The following is a 16,581-nucleotide window of genomic DNA, read 5'->3' on the forward strand; positions in this document are numbered from 1 at the left end:
ATTAAATTGTTGAACTTAAGCTGTTTTATATATTTAGAAGAATAAAGATTTACATAAACTGATGAAATATTTAATAATCTTAACTGTTATACTAACTTAAATCTAATGTTACTTGCATCACTCTGGATGACATAAGTGATTAAAAGTGTTTTGGCTCAGTTTAATAGTAACAAAAAGCTGATACTTACATGTAAACTTTGATTGTAATCTCTGTTATACTTCTAATAGAAAAATAACTGTATGACAGAGGTTGCAACATTGTTAGCTTGAAGAAGCAACCAGAAGAGAAATGGTTGAGAAGGGATAGAAAAAGAATGGACCATGCTGAGCTATGTGTAATTGGCAGGACCAGTTCTTTGCAATTGTGGCAGTATAAAACAGTCCTAAACTTCTTTTCTAGGTGGTATTGGAGAAATGTGTTTAGGTTTTGCTTTTCTCTCTTGTAGTTAAAGGACGCATTTCTCTCTGAGCACAAGAAAATGAATACCTATTTTCTGTCTTCATCAAAATCTTTTCCCTTGACCCTCTTGTTAGGAAGACATAATGTACTACTACTTCTAGGTCATTTTCAGGACTGTGTGTGTAATAAAATTGTAGCAGCCTTTCTGAATGTGCTCATGCTCTCAGTTATTCAATTAATATGTTAATCGCCCCTTTACATCAACTCTTTACTCGTTACTTTAGGAACTATATATTTCCTGTTCAGATTTTTAATTTTCCAATACATTTAGTATGTTAAAAAATAGAAATGTGTTTCAGAAAAGTGCAAATATCCTAGGGCTGTACTTCTGGACTCTCAAGAGGTTATGCAATTCCTCAAGGTTTTTAAGGATTTAATTTGTATAATTTTTTTTGCATGTGTAAATTGGCATAAGGTTTTGTATTATGGATTTTAGTGAGTTTGTAGCATTCTTTTGCCTTGTATGTTGATAGTCCTAGAAATAATCTGGTGACTTATTTTAGTTAAGCCACATGAAATAGTCTATACATAAAACTTTGATATACCTCCTAATGCAGAGGAATTTGCTGAAGATTAGACTGTTAGTCACAGAATCTTTCTTTGTTTAACATATTCACTATAAAATTATTTATATGAAAGTGCCATGAGATGTGTGGAGTTATTTTGGAGGTAGTTATTCATTGTATATTGGCATATGCATGTGAGGATGAAAGTTTAACAATACCTTAAAAATACAGTCTCTAAAGATCATGGATATTAGGTGTAAAATCTTGTTATAGAATGTATCTAAATCCTTTTTCATTCTTAAATCAGAAACCCAGAATAAGATCCAGGTTTAGGTTGTTTGTAGAAATCTAATGAAATTGTGACGCTTTTTTTGATGTTTCCAAAATTGCTATTTTTTCTTTACAGTACTAGGTGTAGAGGTCTAACTTTCAGACTTGATGCTGTTGAAATAGTATTGTTTTTAGGAATGTAGCTGAATGTTTCTTAAAGGAGAACTGATTTGCTTTTTTCTTTAAGATATTTTGCCTGAATCTGAAAAACAGAGAGATGTAACTGTCACAGCAGAAGTTTCACCTGATTTGGATGAAGAATCTGTACGTACCTGCATAAAAAGGAAATTACTCCAAAAACCCCATTGATTTCATATGAGTAAATAATGACTGATCGTGCATAGTGATTGCTATTTACATTTATGTGACTGAGCTTCATGGCCCACAGTTTTCCATCAATTAGCACCCACTTTTATTAAAGATTTAAACTAGAATTTAAAATTATTTATTTATATTCTCTCTGGAGAACTTTAGATTCTTGGCTGAGCAAACATAAGTGAGCAAGAACTTAGGGTCTGGGATAACTTTGTAGTCGTGAGCAGTGATAAATGTTGGGGAAAAAAAAATGTCACCCTTGGATCTTTCAAAGACAGAATACTCAAACCACTCAAGCTGCATTCTGATTTTTCTTCAACAAGCTATCATTCAATATTCTTTGGTGTTGCAGCCTAATTACTTTATTCATGTAGTATACATATGTAGTTTACAAAAATTAGTCAAAGTGGGATTTGGGAGAGCTTCTACATAACATACTTGTACATACAAAATACTTGTTGCACTATGACATCTTTAATTATCCATTTCTGGCCACTAGTTTTGGCAAAATTGATTTTTCACAGCTACTTACTGTTTAAAAAATACATAAGGATATTTTTCTTTGATAAATGAACCTCTTTATTATGTGTGCTAGTGTCCTAGCACTTGGCTGTGGAAAAAAGGGCAGTGTGACACAGTCTGGGCTAGCTGCAATAATCTGCTCACAACCCTTGGAACTGTTAGGTGCACAGAATGCTCTAATGCTGCTGTGCTCATTTGCTCAGCCTTCCAGATGCAACTGGTCTGTTTCATATGTGAGTAACTCAGTCTATCAATCAAACCACAGCTTTGAATCTTTATCTGCCCATATATCTTAGTTTCCTGTGTGGTCAGCTTTTCTGTGGGTCCTTTCAGTAGCTGCCTAGGAAGGAAAAATCTGATAAGATACTTTGTGGGGAAGGATCAATAAGCAAAAGTAGGAACAATTTTAGGGCTTCTGCAGTTACATTGGGAGCGACAGGATTTCCGATGCTACTTCTGTACTTGTGAAAAGATTGAAATTGCAATCTGTGTGATAAAAGCAAAGAGGATATAGAGTATTAGAATTGTGTAGATAAGCAAGTGGAGGACCATTCTGTTATTTAATGCTACCTCCTGTGTGTGGCCTCTGATCCAGGAAATCCAGGTAATTTCTGAAAGTTGAATATGGTAAGATTCCATATCTTTATATCCCTGCTATTGTTTCAGAATCAACCACTGGTCACCAGAGAGCGTGACAAGCCTGTATGAGAGTGTCTGTCCTTTTTTAGCTGAGAAATGTGCACAATGTACAAATAAAAGTCCTCCTTCTGGAACCCAGAGAGCCTACCAGCTTTCTGACTTCTTATGAAGTTTGTAGAAGTGGCCCTTATTTTACTGTTTTTAATTTACTGTTTTATAATGAGAAAGTATAAGTTCAAATCAGTAAATTGGTATTATATCAGAAGTGAGAGAAGTGTTTCTTTATAATAGTTTAAGTGGGAGCATTTTGTTCAACTGTAGTGACTGACCTGTTTCAAAATAAAATAAGATTAAAATAGACCACAAGGTCAAGATAAATGTTGAAGTAGATGGAATTGCCTATTGAAATAGAAATTAGCAGGAGTATTGAAGTGCCTGCTAGAATTTTCTTTTGAAGTTCCAGGTATATTTCTGATTATAGAATCGTGTGTGATGATTTTATAGTAGATGCTATATTGTATATATAATATATTGGCAGATTGGAAGTCACCTTTTCCTACTGAATAGCAAAAAGTATTTTCAGAATTTGAATAAATATACAGTGAAAAGTAGTGTGCCAATCAAAACAGCTTCAAATATTCATATATACATCAGAGTGTATTAGTTTCTTATATATAGTAAATTCATGACCTTTTGCTATCCTTTTTGCAGGGAATTTCAAACAGAGACTTCACATTTTCAGAAGGAACTCAGAAATGTGTTTTGTGTATTTTAATCTGTCATAGGAATGATAAGTCCTTTCATGTTAATTCTGTGTTTACCAAGTTGATGGTAGGAAAGTAATATTGCTTTTATTGTGTTTGCTTGTTCATGTGGAACATTGAATTTCATCTATTTTTATCTTTTTCTCCACAGCAGGCCATTGACAGTGAGGTAAAAGCAGGGGCAGTGCCATCACTCACAGTAAAGGTACTGTGCCTAACTCAAACAGTAGCATTTGAATAGTGGTGGCAAATCATAACAAACCCATTACTTTCTGTGTATTTCACTTAGAACATGAAAATGAGAGAAGTTTGAAATACAATACATAGTTAATTTTTTTTCTCCTCAGTATGATATGGTGTCATTCTAGCAAGCCTTCTGCTACAGTCAGAAAGTGACTGCAGTTTTAATTTTGATAGGCTTATCAGTAAGCCATCACAGAAACACTACTTGGATAGAATGAAGTAGTTTTGGAACTCATGAGACTTTTTTTTCCAATAACAATAAATGTTTGGTTACTCAAATGGTAAGTTTATAACCTTCAGCTGCCTGTTTGGTTGTCAATAAACAAAAATAGACTTTCTTTTGTAAAAACACTTTCATAGCTTTAGCAATTAAAAAAATGTAGAAAAATCTAATTAGAAAATTGCAGTTCTTCATGAGAGCTGGTGCCTATAACTGATTATAAAGAAAGTGTGTGTATGTGTGCACATGCATATGCGTGCAAGTGTAGTTTTTCCTCAGTATTACCTAAAAAGGATCATGATTTTTACTTTTGACTTTAGGATGACCTTCTAAGAATATTAATGGATTTTAATTTTTGAGGACCTTGCAAATTCTCTTTCTGTCTAGAGTAACTGAACTGTTTGATCCAGATCCCCTCAGACTAGTGTGGTTTACTTGTACTTGGTCCAACATCTTTCTCTGCATTTTTCCGTGCTAAAAGTGATACAGGATAAAACCACTATTCTGATAAAGTCAGTGATAAGTCTGCTCAAAGAAGTTCAAATGAGTGATTCATTTATATATTTCACAGGCTTTTTTAATGAGAAGACATAGTTAATTCCCCATTCTCTTTTCTTGTTCATGCATCTTGTACCTATTAGTGAAACAAAAATAGTAAATGTAGGAGTTATCATGAATTCCATTTTTTCTAGAATCTTTTTACTGCGATAACTGGTGTATTGTTAAACCTAAATCAATGTTGATGTTAATTAAGTTAGTAAAAGTAGTTTCCTAACACTTGAGTAATTTTATAAGTAATAATAAGTAATAATATTCTAAATTGATTTAACCTGGCTGTAGTGAACTCCTTGGTAGACCAGCAATGCAAAATAGGCAATATTAGAAATATGGTCTCTGTCTATGCAGACCACATACAGATCTCAGTCACCACTATACTTTCATTTTAGATATGAGTTAAGGACACTGTTTTGATATCCATTGGTTTTGCAGTGGAATAGCTGTGCACAATAGAAGAAATGAGGGCCACTCTATGTTTAGCTGAGCTTTCATTATCTGGAGTTGTGCTGAATATCCTGTATATGGATTTTCTTATTTTGTTTGCAGTAAAAAAACCCCAAAACTTGAAGTTATTCAACTGCATTTCTGTTTGCAGTTAAAGAAAGTAATTTCTTTGTTTATCTTTGATTTTATTCTTCTTGGGTTTTTTTTCACTATCATCACCTAACAAATGCAAAGTTTTATATTTGTTTGCATTATAAGGAATGCTCTTCACACTTGCAGGGTGCTAAGCCCTCAATAATACTTTAGCTTTAGTTTGTCTTGGTTTAAAATGATTTAAAATGACAAAGAACATGAGAAATCCCCTCAGGTTTATGTGATCTTGAAAGTTACTGTGCATCATTATTGACTGTAAGTAAATAAGAATTGTAAAATGAAAATACTTGTTTTGAAGTTGAAATTTCAAGTCCTTAAATGTTGTTGCTGAATTGGTCTTTGCAGACTTTTGTATCTTTCTATTGGTTATGGAATTTTTTTTCTGCTGTAGAGATTAATTAGCTGCTTCCTTTAAGTACTTCTGTATGTCCCTTGATCTAGATAACAATCCAGAGCAGAGTGAAAGCACAGAAGCCATGCCTGGCCGTGTGTGTGCAAGCTCCGTTAGCTGTCACCTGTGACCAGTTTGTCTTCGATGACTTCGGTAAATTCTGGCAGTGCCATCACAGCTGTTGTATTATTCTGTTACTTTTTCTGAGGTTTGAAAAGGTATTGCCCAGCCTCCAGTGAGTGCATTGTTGCAGATATGCAGTGGTTGAAGCAATTACAAGTTTGCCTTGGCTGCACTCCACAGCTTCTAGACACTGCTTGGGGGAGGAAGGTGAAGTAGGAAAGAGTGGAGTTGTTTCCTTGGTTGTGATATGATGTGTGACAGGTGAAGAGAGACAGAGTGGCAGCTTCATGTTAGAGGCAAAAACCCCCCGATTATTCTGTAGTACTTCTGTAGTCCTGGGTTATTTTGTTTGGCTGACATTTCTGTCTGTGTAGTAATGCCAGTCTTGATCTACAAACAGGGGCAGTAAGTTTGTCAACTGGGGAACTGTCTACCATCTGTTCCCAAAGTAGAATCAGCATTTTCAGGATCCTAATTTTCCACACTATTGTTGGTTAGATTGCAGGTGGGGTTACCTTTAAGACTATGTGAGAAGCTGAAGGTCAGACAAGTGTGCCTGCTGCTTCAATTGGAACTGCAGGCCATTTCTGCTCTGAAATGGGAAGTAATAGTCCCTGTTGAAACAGGGCTTTACTGACTGCTACTCTCATTTGAAGGGGCAGTTCTTATATTTTCTCAACAAGTGATAGGAGCAAATGTTTTTGTAAAATACCAAAATTACAATGTGAATCTAATTTCTTTTATATTTGCCATGTTCAGTGTGCTGAATTGTTTTATAGGTTATGCTTCAAGATTCTTGAAGGCCCTATTTTGCCTTTACAAATTAAGGATTAAAAAAAAGGCAGTACAATGATTTGTACAATGATTTGATAAAGGTGAACTAATAGAGAAATGACCATAATTTAGTAAAATAATTCCCAAATTGCTAGGAAATAAGCTGTTTTCATTTGGATGCTCCTATTAATTGATTTAATTTTGTGTTGTTTTTAGAACCAGATTCATCTGAAACTGTGGTCCTGTCTGTCTTTTTGAAGGAGAATTGTTCTCCACCAGAACTAGAAGGAACTTGTATGGTTTCATATAATATACCAACAGGTAAGCCACTGGAGACTTGAAAGTGTTGTGCCTTTTTTTTTTGAGGCTTTTTCCCCTATGTGTTTCTTATAAATCTTATTTTGAAATATACTAAAGGCAGTAGTAATTAAATAAATAACGTTTAGCTAGTCTTCAGTTTTAGTTAATATTTTATGTTGGATCAATTTGTGTAATTGGTCTTACAGAGGTAAAATCAGAAGTTTATTGCTTGGGAAACAGCTGTACCAGCTTTCTCACCATGTCCTATCAACTTGTTTCTGTTCTGTTCCACCTCTTGGAGTGAGAAGTTGATCACATCTTTATGACTATTCACCCTTCTGGTCTGCCAACAAATGTGACAATAATGCCTCCCCACAGAGAATGAGATCTGAATAAGCATTGGGAGTGATTATTCCTCACTTCCTTTTTAACAGATGAACATACTCATTCCAAATAATAAACTAAGCCCAAGAAATAGAAACCAACTCATTATTTTATGATGTTACAGTGTCCTAGTGATAGAATATGTAAATTTATTCTGCTATCCATAACTGAAGGTTTATTAGCTTAGTGTTCTACACTCAGCCTTGTGAATGTGTCAGGCTACTGAGAAGCTGTATTTAGGCAGAGCTTCCATGTTAAATGCTGCATAAACCAGTTTAAGCTGTCAATTCTTCATTTCTTGCTGCTTGGCTTTGCTCCTGCACCTCCTCCCCTGTTGTGGTCACACGGTCACCAGTTGTTTCTCAGCCAGATTTGCTGATTTGGTTCACTGTGCTAAGACTGAGCTGTGCCAGCACAAATGGAGTAGATTGGCATAAAAGAAGTGCATGTGTACTAAGGGCTTCTGTGGAGGGTGGTAGTCTTGAGTACCTTATCCTATATCGATACTTGTACATAAAAATTTTCTTTGCATCACTTCACACTTGAAGCATTGTGTTTATGATGGTAGTCTTGGCTGTGCGGTGTCTGAAATGTTTATTTCTAGAAAAATAATGAAATGGATGTTTCTAAAGAAAAGGAAGCTCTCCCTTTTAATTTGGAACCTGCATGAGCAGCTTGTACAACTTCAGTCCCTCTGTCCTGTGATTCTGACCGCATATTCCTTGTGAGATGCTGTGCATTCATAACTGTCCAAATTAGTGATGTGGCCTTAGACAGGTTTTTGGAATGACTGAATAGGTAGCGCACTAGTGAGTGTCTTGGATCCTCTGATTTTGAAAGCTTGTTTTTTGTTTTGCTGGTCTTGTTTCTGTAATTTTGCTTCCTAAGACTGGAAAATAAATGTGTTATTTCTTTCAGGTAATGCTAATAAAGCTTAAATTATTTTAGATATTAAGTTGGATTTTGCAACCCTTTTGGTTAGGGAAGTAAGAAAAGCTTGCATCTTGAATGTGTTTGATGGTTTATATTCTATTAAAAAAAAGAACAAGCAGACATGACAATTAACATAATTATTAAAACTGAAGAATAAATTTTAAAAACTCATCTTGGTTGAATTTTGAAGACTTGTAAGTAAAGGAACATAATTAGGGTTAGGGCTAGGATCTGCTAATTTTTTTTATATTTATTTAAATAATTAATTTGAGATACTTCTGTAAAATTACATACAAATACAAGTGTTACTTGGCAGTCAAATCCCTAAGTGTATTACCCTAGTAAACAAACTTTAAGACTTTTGTGACTTCATTTTATCTGAACAGAGACTGTTTCCTCTTTAGTTTTTGAAAGATATCCATATTTGTGGCCAAATCACTCTTCAGTCTGTCTCTGTGGGATTCAGACAGCTGAAGCTTGATGAGTCAGTCACTTGGATGGAGTTGCACTATTGATGAATATGGTCTCATGTCTGGTTTTGGCTAGTATTATGTCTTTATGTATTGTCTACTTAATAAATGTGGCTTAAGTTTTTAAACCCCTGTTATATTTCCTTTTTTTTAAAATTTGATATTTTCCTTTTTTTTTTTTTCCCCATTTTGTCCTGTTGCTGCTCATATGGCAGAGCTCAATCCTGAAGGTGAGTGAATGCAAAAATTGTCAAGTTTTATGAGTGACAGTGTATGCTGAATTAAACAGATTTGGAAGGGAGCTGTTATTTTGCCTATTATTTCTCTAAGTTCTTATTATTCTTGGTTTGATGCTATGAAGCTGTGAATATAGAGAACAGAAGGTTATAAGGACATTACTTGGTGAAGCACATTGCACTTTCTCATTTGTAACATGGGGATTTGGCGTAAGTATTAAGTTCCTTGTACATTGAGATTGGAAATTGGAAACAATTATATTTTCCTATATATTTTTTTCCCCAGGTTTAGCAACTAGGCAGCTAAATTATATCTTTGGTGCAACTGAAACAGCAATTTGGCATTTTTGCTGTTTGGACTGAGTAGCTCTGAGGATGATGTCACAACATGTCTTCATTCCAATTTCTATTGCAAACATGGTATTCAAGGCTGCAAGGCTGCTTTCTGTCTGAGACTACCAGTAGTACAAAACTTAGCTGTGATTGTGGTAGATAAAATTCATGGATAAGGTACAATAAAGAGACAAAAAAAGACTGGAAAATTAGCTTATGTATATGCAGACTAAAAAGAGAAGGGTGGTTTTCAGTGTAGTTGTAGATGTGTTGAAAAGATGTGCTGCTTGTAGAAGATATTTTATGAACTTTAAAGATAAACATATTAAATACACATTCCGTCATGTTTTGAGAAGGTAAAAAAGTTGGTTGTCATAGATTTACGTATCGACTGAAAGGGAGTTTCCAGTTTTGCAGTTTTTCTAAACAAAAGTTAAAGATGAATATATTAGAGTCTTATTTTTTAATACTTATGCTCTTTTGAGCTTACTAAGTGCAGTAAAAAGAAGCAGGAAGGTAACTGTTACTGTTCACCTCCTTTTCTGATTTCTGGATATTTCAATGGACCTGGAGGTGTTGTACAGGAAATAGATGCTCGAAACATCTCAATAAGATACTGCTCTTGACAAGAATAACTGTTACCCTGTGGCATGTTTCTGCTAGACAAAGTAATTAAAAAAATTAATGATCAATAAACTGTATAAAAACAAGTGTATATAGTTTGAAAGAATACTATTCTAAAAATGAAGGTTGGATTTTTGTTCTAAGAAATATCAAAGCAAGATGAAAACCTTGTCCTGAGGAGAATATTGCCGAGCACATTAAATTTTGTAGAATTATCGGTGAGAAAATCTTTTTTGGGTTGCTGTGGGGTACACTGCACTACATAAACTCAGGGTCATCAAAACCAGAGCAAATATTAATTTTCTGAATATTTAACATGCCAAATTGGGACATCTGAGTTTTAATACTTTTTATCATGCACATTAATTTAAATTTCAAATATAACTGAATAAATGCATGAGGAATTTGGAAATGAAATAGTATCTACAGGGCATGGGACTGTTTTATAGTTAAGTGCATAGTATGCCTTTAAATACTAGCACCTTATGAGATAACATTAAACATCATCTGATTTTTTTCAGATTAGAGGAGAATCTGAATTTTTATTTCCTTTTTTTTTCTTCATTATAGTGCTAAAATTCTGTATCAGCAAAGTATCACAACTCTAAATGAAGTGAGATTGCTAGAGATTGCTAGACAGAACATCAACAGGTTGAGGAAATTGTGCTTCCCACATGTAGCTACTACTTTGTTTCCTTAGTGCCATTTAAAATTCTGAAATACTCTGAAACATTCCCCAGCAAGTTTTAACTGTAGTGATAAATTTTGTTGCAGCTTTTTGGTTTGTTTTTCTTATATGTAACTGTTTCGGATTAATCAACTAGAAATCTCCCCAGTCTCCTCCAAATGCTAGATAATACTTGATTTAGTTTTGATTTGACCTTTGTCTGAAATATTGGAAAGTTACGTTTATGATGAGGTAGAGTGGCAGAAGACCATGTAGAAAAAAGCTGGTCTGAAAAAAGCATGAAAAACGTCTTGTTTTAAATATAAATATGTATCAAAATCTTTTTGCCTGCTTTTACTACTAATATTTCCTGTTGATAAATCTCCTTATCTAAGTTTAATACTAAGATACTTGTGTTATGCTGTCATCAAGAAAAAATTTACTTTTCCCTTTAGATGATGAAGATACAGTTGAATGAGTAATTCTAACAGATTATGGGTTTATTTTCAAGTATTCCTTTAGGAATTTTCCTTGGAACCTGGAGATACTCTTAATTTTGAAGACCTGTCTTCAGTTTGAATGAGTCTTCTGCTCAATTTTCTATAATTTAATATTTATAAGCTGCTGCAGAACAGTTACTTGGAGGCTTTATCAGCCAGCCAAAACAGCTTGTGAATTGACAAGCACAGGGAATAATCTGAGCCTTATGATAGCATTTTTTCCCTGACATGAGTCTTAGAAGTAATTTTTTCATTGGAAGAGATCTGAGGAGCAGCAAACAAACAAAATTACTAGCAAAACAGGTTTCTTGGATGGCTATTGAGTGTTTGAGCTCAATTTTTATACTCTCTGTGTATACCTCTGTGTACCTATCAGTTTCATGATTTTTCTGACACAATCTTACTTTATTGTCTCTAAAAATTTGTTATGTTAAACAAGGTTTTCCTGTAAGTGCTTCATCAAAAAGTTGTCCTTAAAAGTCCTACAATCTGTCTTCTCAACAGAGCAAGTACTCCATATTTCACAGCAGTGAGCACTTTTGCCTTTTGCATAGAACATACCAGGCAATATCTGACATGCCAGCAATTTGAAACAATATTTATATCTGAGAAAATTTTTGACACATTCAAATGTATTTTCTAAATGTTAATGTCAAAACTTCCTCTTTTCTCCTGCACCATTGTGATGAAATTTCTTGTGATAGTAGATCCCAACACTGAGGGCAGTACCCAATTTGTTTTACAGTTCTGTTTTATTGTGATGCAATAAGCTGAAATACAGAATTTCATATAGATTTAGGATGTATCCATTGGATACATTCTTTTTCTAAGCCACAAACCTCTGACAGATAATATGAAGGATGCATAGGTGTTATTTAAGAGTTTATAAAAAAAGAATAAATATACTCATAAAGAGCATTTGGTTTGTGATATTCCTGATGAAAATGTTGATGCTTCAATTCTGTATTTGAAGCATTGGGAGTAATTGCAGTGGTTTTTTTATGTTAAAGTGGTATTGTTAGTTTAGAGAATTAAATAAAACTAATCTTCATTGCATGTTAATTAGTATAAGTATGCAGTAGTTTTATTAATAACTCTTATTTTCCCCTCTACATAAAGATGTTCACTTGAGAAAGTAATTGGAAGTATTCAAATTTAAAGATATTTTAGGTGGAAAATTTTAAGAAGATTGAGAATTTTATGTAGTTTTGGTTTTAAGACATTCCTTCATCACATTAAATATCTTGTTATAACTCTTTGAGGACAGCAGTGAAAGTATCCTGTATTCAGAATGTGGAAATGAAAAATCTGTGTTCTTTCATTTTAGGAATACCAAGAGTTTCACAGTGTAGCTTCAGTCTGCCTTTGAAGTTAGTTTGCTTTCCAGCTCAACCTTCAAAAGCAGCAAACCACAAGCTAACTATTGATACCAACAAACCTCCCATCAGTTTTGTCACCATTTTTCCAGGTAGGTTTTTAAATATAAAAGGTGTTAGAAGCTCCCAACAGGAATTGTTTGTCCATGTGAAGTAATGAAGTAATTAAAAAATCTTATGTTAGTATATTAAAAAATATATTTTGGAAGAAATGATGACATAATATTTCAACAGTAATACACCTGGGGTAGTATACCCGTCTCTGGTAAAACTGCAGATTTCTTTACATTGTATAGATCTAATTTTTATGTATGCAGACAAGAACTTTGCATGAAATTACTTAAGCAGTGCTGTAATGGGGAAATCATGTGCATTCATTTAAAAAAGGGTGAGCAGGGCAAAGCAAGAGTGGTAAATGTTGTACGTAAGGGGTACATTTGCTTTGCAGGATGACTTGTGGAGTATTTGATGTATCAGTCTGAAGCTGATTGTATTTAATAATTTCAGTTACCTTCTTCAACCAAATAAAGGACTTGAACATATTATTATTTTCTGATGTGCAAAACCAAACTATGTTCTCTATTCAGCATTATATTAAAGTAGCATGAAGGAGAAGTTCATTTCCACTTAGGACTGGAGGAAGAAGAATGAAATTGAGTATACTATAAAGTGTAATGCTAAGAAGATAAGTTTTGCTGTAATTATGTGCTTGCAATTGGAAGAGAGAGGAGGTGGAAGTTACCACAGGAGTACTCTGTGGTACAATACGTTCTAATCGTAAGCAAAGAAATAAAAATTGAGGATGCATTACACAAAATGCTTCCATGCAGGAAACCAATATCATGTTACTGTGCACTGGCAAACTAAGTGCTAGTTGCTGATATTAAATAAAATATAATACATATAACTCAAAAGTGGAGAAAAATGTTATCTAGAGATTTCAAGAGAATGAAGGGAAAGTGATTCATTTAGCTTAATAATACACAGGCAAAAAGCCCATAATACAGTTGACTTCAGTAAATATTTTGTGGCTATATCATGGGTCTAGATGATCATATTAGCACAAGAAGAAATTAATAAACAGGGCTTATAACGTGATTGTGAGTAAGTTCAGTCTGACAGTGATTAAGTTTTAGAAATCCAGATGACTAAGGTTCTGGAACAATTTGCTGAGAGCTGTATGGGCCAACAACTTTACTATTGTATTTTTAAGGATTAGCTGCATCTCTTTAAAATCTTATATAATATATTTGTCTGAGAACAGTGATGTAGGCTTTTTTGGTGTGTTGTTGTTTCTTTGTTTTGTTTGTGTTTTTTTTTTTAGCATGATTCTCTTCATTTTAAGGTTAAATATAGTTTTAACTCTCAACTGGATGTGCAACATTTTTTTAAGGGTCTCTATTTTGGGGTTTTTAATAATGAGCTTCCATTATGGCTAAGCAATAATGCTTTCAGAATAGCACATTGTATTTTATTTTTAGCCTAGAGATTCATTGTTGAGAATATAAAACAAAGCATAAGACCAAGAAAGTATTGAAATGTTCTGATTTCTGTTCATTTCATTTACAATGATTAAATAAGAAGAGTATGCTGTTTATTATGTTGATATTTATTATTTTGATGTAATTTGTGAACAAAATTTGTATTGGTAAATGCAAGAAAAGTAGTATCCCTTCTCCCTTTTTTGCCTTATTTTCAGGAGAAGTAGTGGGAGTAGTGGTGACAAAGAATAGTTTTAAAAATATAATATTCTAAAATTAAACCTTTTAAACTGGTATAATCCACTATATGGAATGAAAACAAAGATGTGCATGGTTGGACTTTGCAGAGTAGCTAGTTTTAGCAAGCTGAGTGTTTGTTTTGCTCTGTGCTGAAAGCTAAAAAGGGAGTCGGCTTAAGCATTTTAATGATAATTTCTGCAAAAGTTTTGCATAAATATCTGAATTAAAGGTGGCCTTGCATCTGGTGAAAGTGGTAGTCTTTGGGCTGTACAATAATTGCAGTTCTTTTAGAATGTACAGACTGAACCTCTGGGAAACAACTTTTTATTTTCAGGCTGGGGAAGGGAAACAGTGTGTGGCTCACATTCCACGTGTGAATGAAGGAAGGGTGTACCAAACTGCTGATATTTGTTACTTTTGAACCCCAAGAAGGGAAACAATCACATTCAATTGCTGGTGCAAAGATTGATATAGTCCTGGCTATGGACTGAGGTTTGCTGAATGCCAGTGTCAAATTACAGAAAATGATATTTAACTTTCTTTTTCAGACTTTGTTGATCCATCTGAGGGTGACCAAGCAAATGCTCTCGGATTTCAGTTTTTAACTGGTTCAAAAACCACTCTTCTTGCTTCAAAAACATCACGTAAGTTCTGTCAGTATTAGAGTAAAACAAGCCTGATCATCAGTTAGAATATGTCCAAAATGAAAATGTGGATCGTACAAAGAAGGATAATCAGTGTTTGTAAATAAACACAGGAGTTTCAAAGTGTTAATTGATGGTTTCTTACCTACTTTCAAGAATAAAATTGTATAACAAAACAAAAAATCATACTCAAAATACAGTACACTGCAGTGGTAGTTCTCTGAAGAAATTGGATTTTCTTAAAGCTTTTAGCAATGTTTTTATTCATAAACGAAATCTGTCATTATAATAATGGAAAAACCCCTCATCTTAAAGGAATTTCAACATCTGTGTTTGGAATTAGTCACCTACTGAAATTTTTGTAAGGGATTAAAAAGCAAGTTTCTAACTTCCCTCTGACTTTGAGTCATCCTTGACTTAAATTAAGCATCAGACCCTATTGCTTCTCTACAGCTGAGTAAATCCCCATCTCTTCTCTTTATGTGCCTGTATATCTTTGTAAGTAAGAGATTATGGATTCGAGATCCTTCTTATTATGTTTAAAGAGTATATGAACATGCATGTAGATAAGCTGTTACCTGGTCCAGCATCTCTTGTATAGGGCAGTTTGTGGTTTAAGTAGTCCTGTTCCAGCCACCTAAATTTGTGCTCTTTGAAAGAGATAGGTTCTCTTAATTTTCAAGAGTTTATGGTCCTGCTCTGTACAACTGTTCAACTTGCTAAACTCTTTCTTGGCCTGTGCCTTGGAACCACATAAGTTCAATTGTGTGTAGCATTTTCCATGCCAGCAGAGCACAAAGTGTTCATTTAATACAGCAGACTACAAATTGAAAAGCTAGAAAAGCAACTGTGCACTGCAGAGGGTTCAGTTGGAACACTGTGTGAATGCTTTGTGGAAACTGCTTTGAGTGAAAAATCACAATTTGGTTTGTCGATGTGAAATTTTTTCAACACTGAGATAATATTCCTTACTGTTTTCAGAAATCCATATTTGTGATGGGCTATATAAATATTGATGGGGTCAGCTGTGAGCTAATATTTAATACCTTTTCTAATGTAATCATATGTGTTAAAAACAGAAACCATCTGGAGAGTAGTTTTCATTGTACCAAGAATTGTTTTATATTTCTAAGGATCAAATCCATCTGTATTGTTTTTTGTATGCATTATTTACATGCTGTTTTATTGTTACTTTGTTTTTATATTACTATTTATAATTACTTTTTATAATAACTTTTTATATTACTTTGTTTTTTATATTGTTACTTTGTTTTTAATATTTCTTTGAATAGGAGATCTTAAACAGATTTAACTATACTAAAAGTGCAATAATAGTTTTTAAATACCAAAGGATTTACAAATAACTTTTCCTGGATTTCAGTTTAAATCTTTGATTTGGACTTTTTCTTGCATAGTTGTTAAATCTGATTGCTATAAGGACAAATTTGTTTCTGCGTAATGAATATATTTTAGTTTCTACTGAAGGCCATAACTTTTAATCACATACACCCCTACCCCCAATCTTCAATCTTTTCCTCTCAGGTTTGTTTATTCACCAGCTAGGAATGACGCTTGCAGTCTTAGAATAAACTTTCCCACACTGCTTTACTTGTGAAGTTCACTTTACAAAGGAGCTTCACAATGTCTGTTTCTCTTAGTGTGGCTACTCATTTACTGTGTATGGGAATCCTAACTTTAGAAAACAAATGAGTAGTATGATGTCACTTTCTATGTTAGCAGCCTGTTTCCAGCATCCACTTCATGCATTGAACTGAGTTGGTTAGAGAAGGTCTTAGGGGGAAAATGTGCTCATTTGAAATGTAACTAACTAAAACTTATTTAAAGGTAGATATTTGTAAGAACTCTGATAGTCAATCATAATTCAGAATATTTTTACAAACAGAGACTGTGGATTATATGAAAGCATTTTTTTGGTAGAATATCATGATAC

The 16,581-nt window shown here is 33.7% G+C and overlaps 1 protein-coding gene across 4 annotated transcripts in view; it reads left to right on the plus strand.

Moving 5' to 3' along the window:
* BBS9 (Bardet-Biedl syndrome 9) overlaps positions 1–16,581 on the plus strand; it is a 285,201-nt gene that overhangs the window by 55,531 nt on the left and 213,089 nt on the right. For all 4 annotated transcript variants that reach the window (XM_064704873.1, XM_064704875.1, XM_064704877.1 and 1 more), the window contains exons 11-17: positions 1,484–1,560; positions 3,688–3,741; positions 5,596–5,698; positions 6,659–6,763; positions 8,745–8,759; positions 12,217–12,357; positions 14,535–14,630. In XM_064704873.1, the coding sequence (XP_064560943.1) occupies positions 1,484–1,560; positions 3,688–3,741; positions 5,596–5,698; positions 6,659–6,763; positions 8,745–8,759; positions 12,217–12,357; positions 14,535–14,630 (591 nt within the window). The remainder of the gene's footprint in view (positions 1–1,483; positions 1,561–3,687; positions 3,742–5,595; positions 5,699–6,658; positions 6,764–8,744; positions 8,760–12,216; positions 12,358–14,534; positions 14,631–16,581) is intronic.

This window comes from Zonotrichia leucophrys, chromosome 2 (genome assembly GCF_028769735.1).
Source record: "Zonotrichia leucophrys gambelii isolate GWCS_2022_RI chromosome 2, RI_Zleu_2.0, whole genome shotgun sequence".
NCBI classification, from domain to species: domain Eukaryota; kingdom Metazoa; phylum Chordata; class Aves; order Passeriformes; family Passerellidae; genus Zonotrichia; species Zonotrichia leucophrys.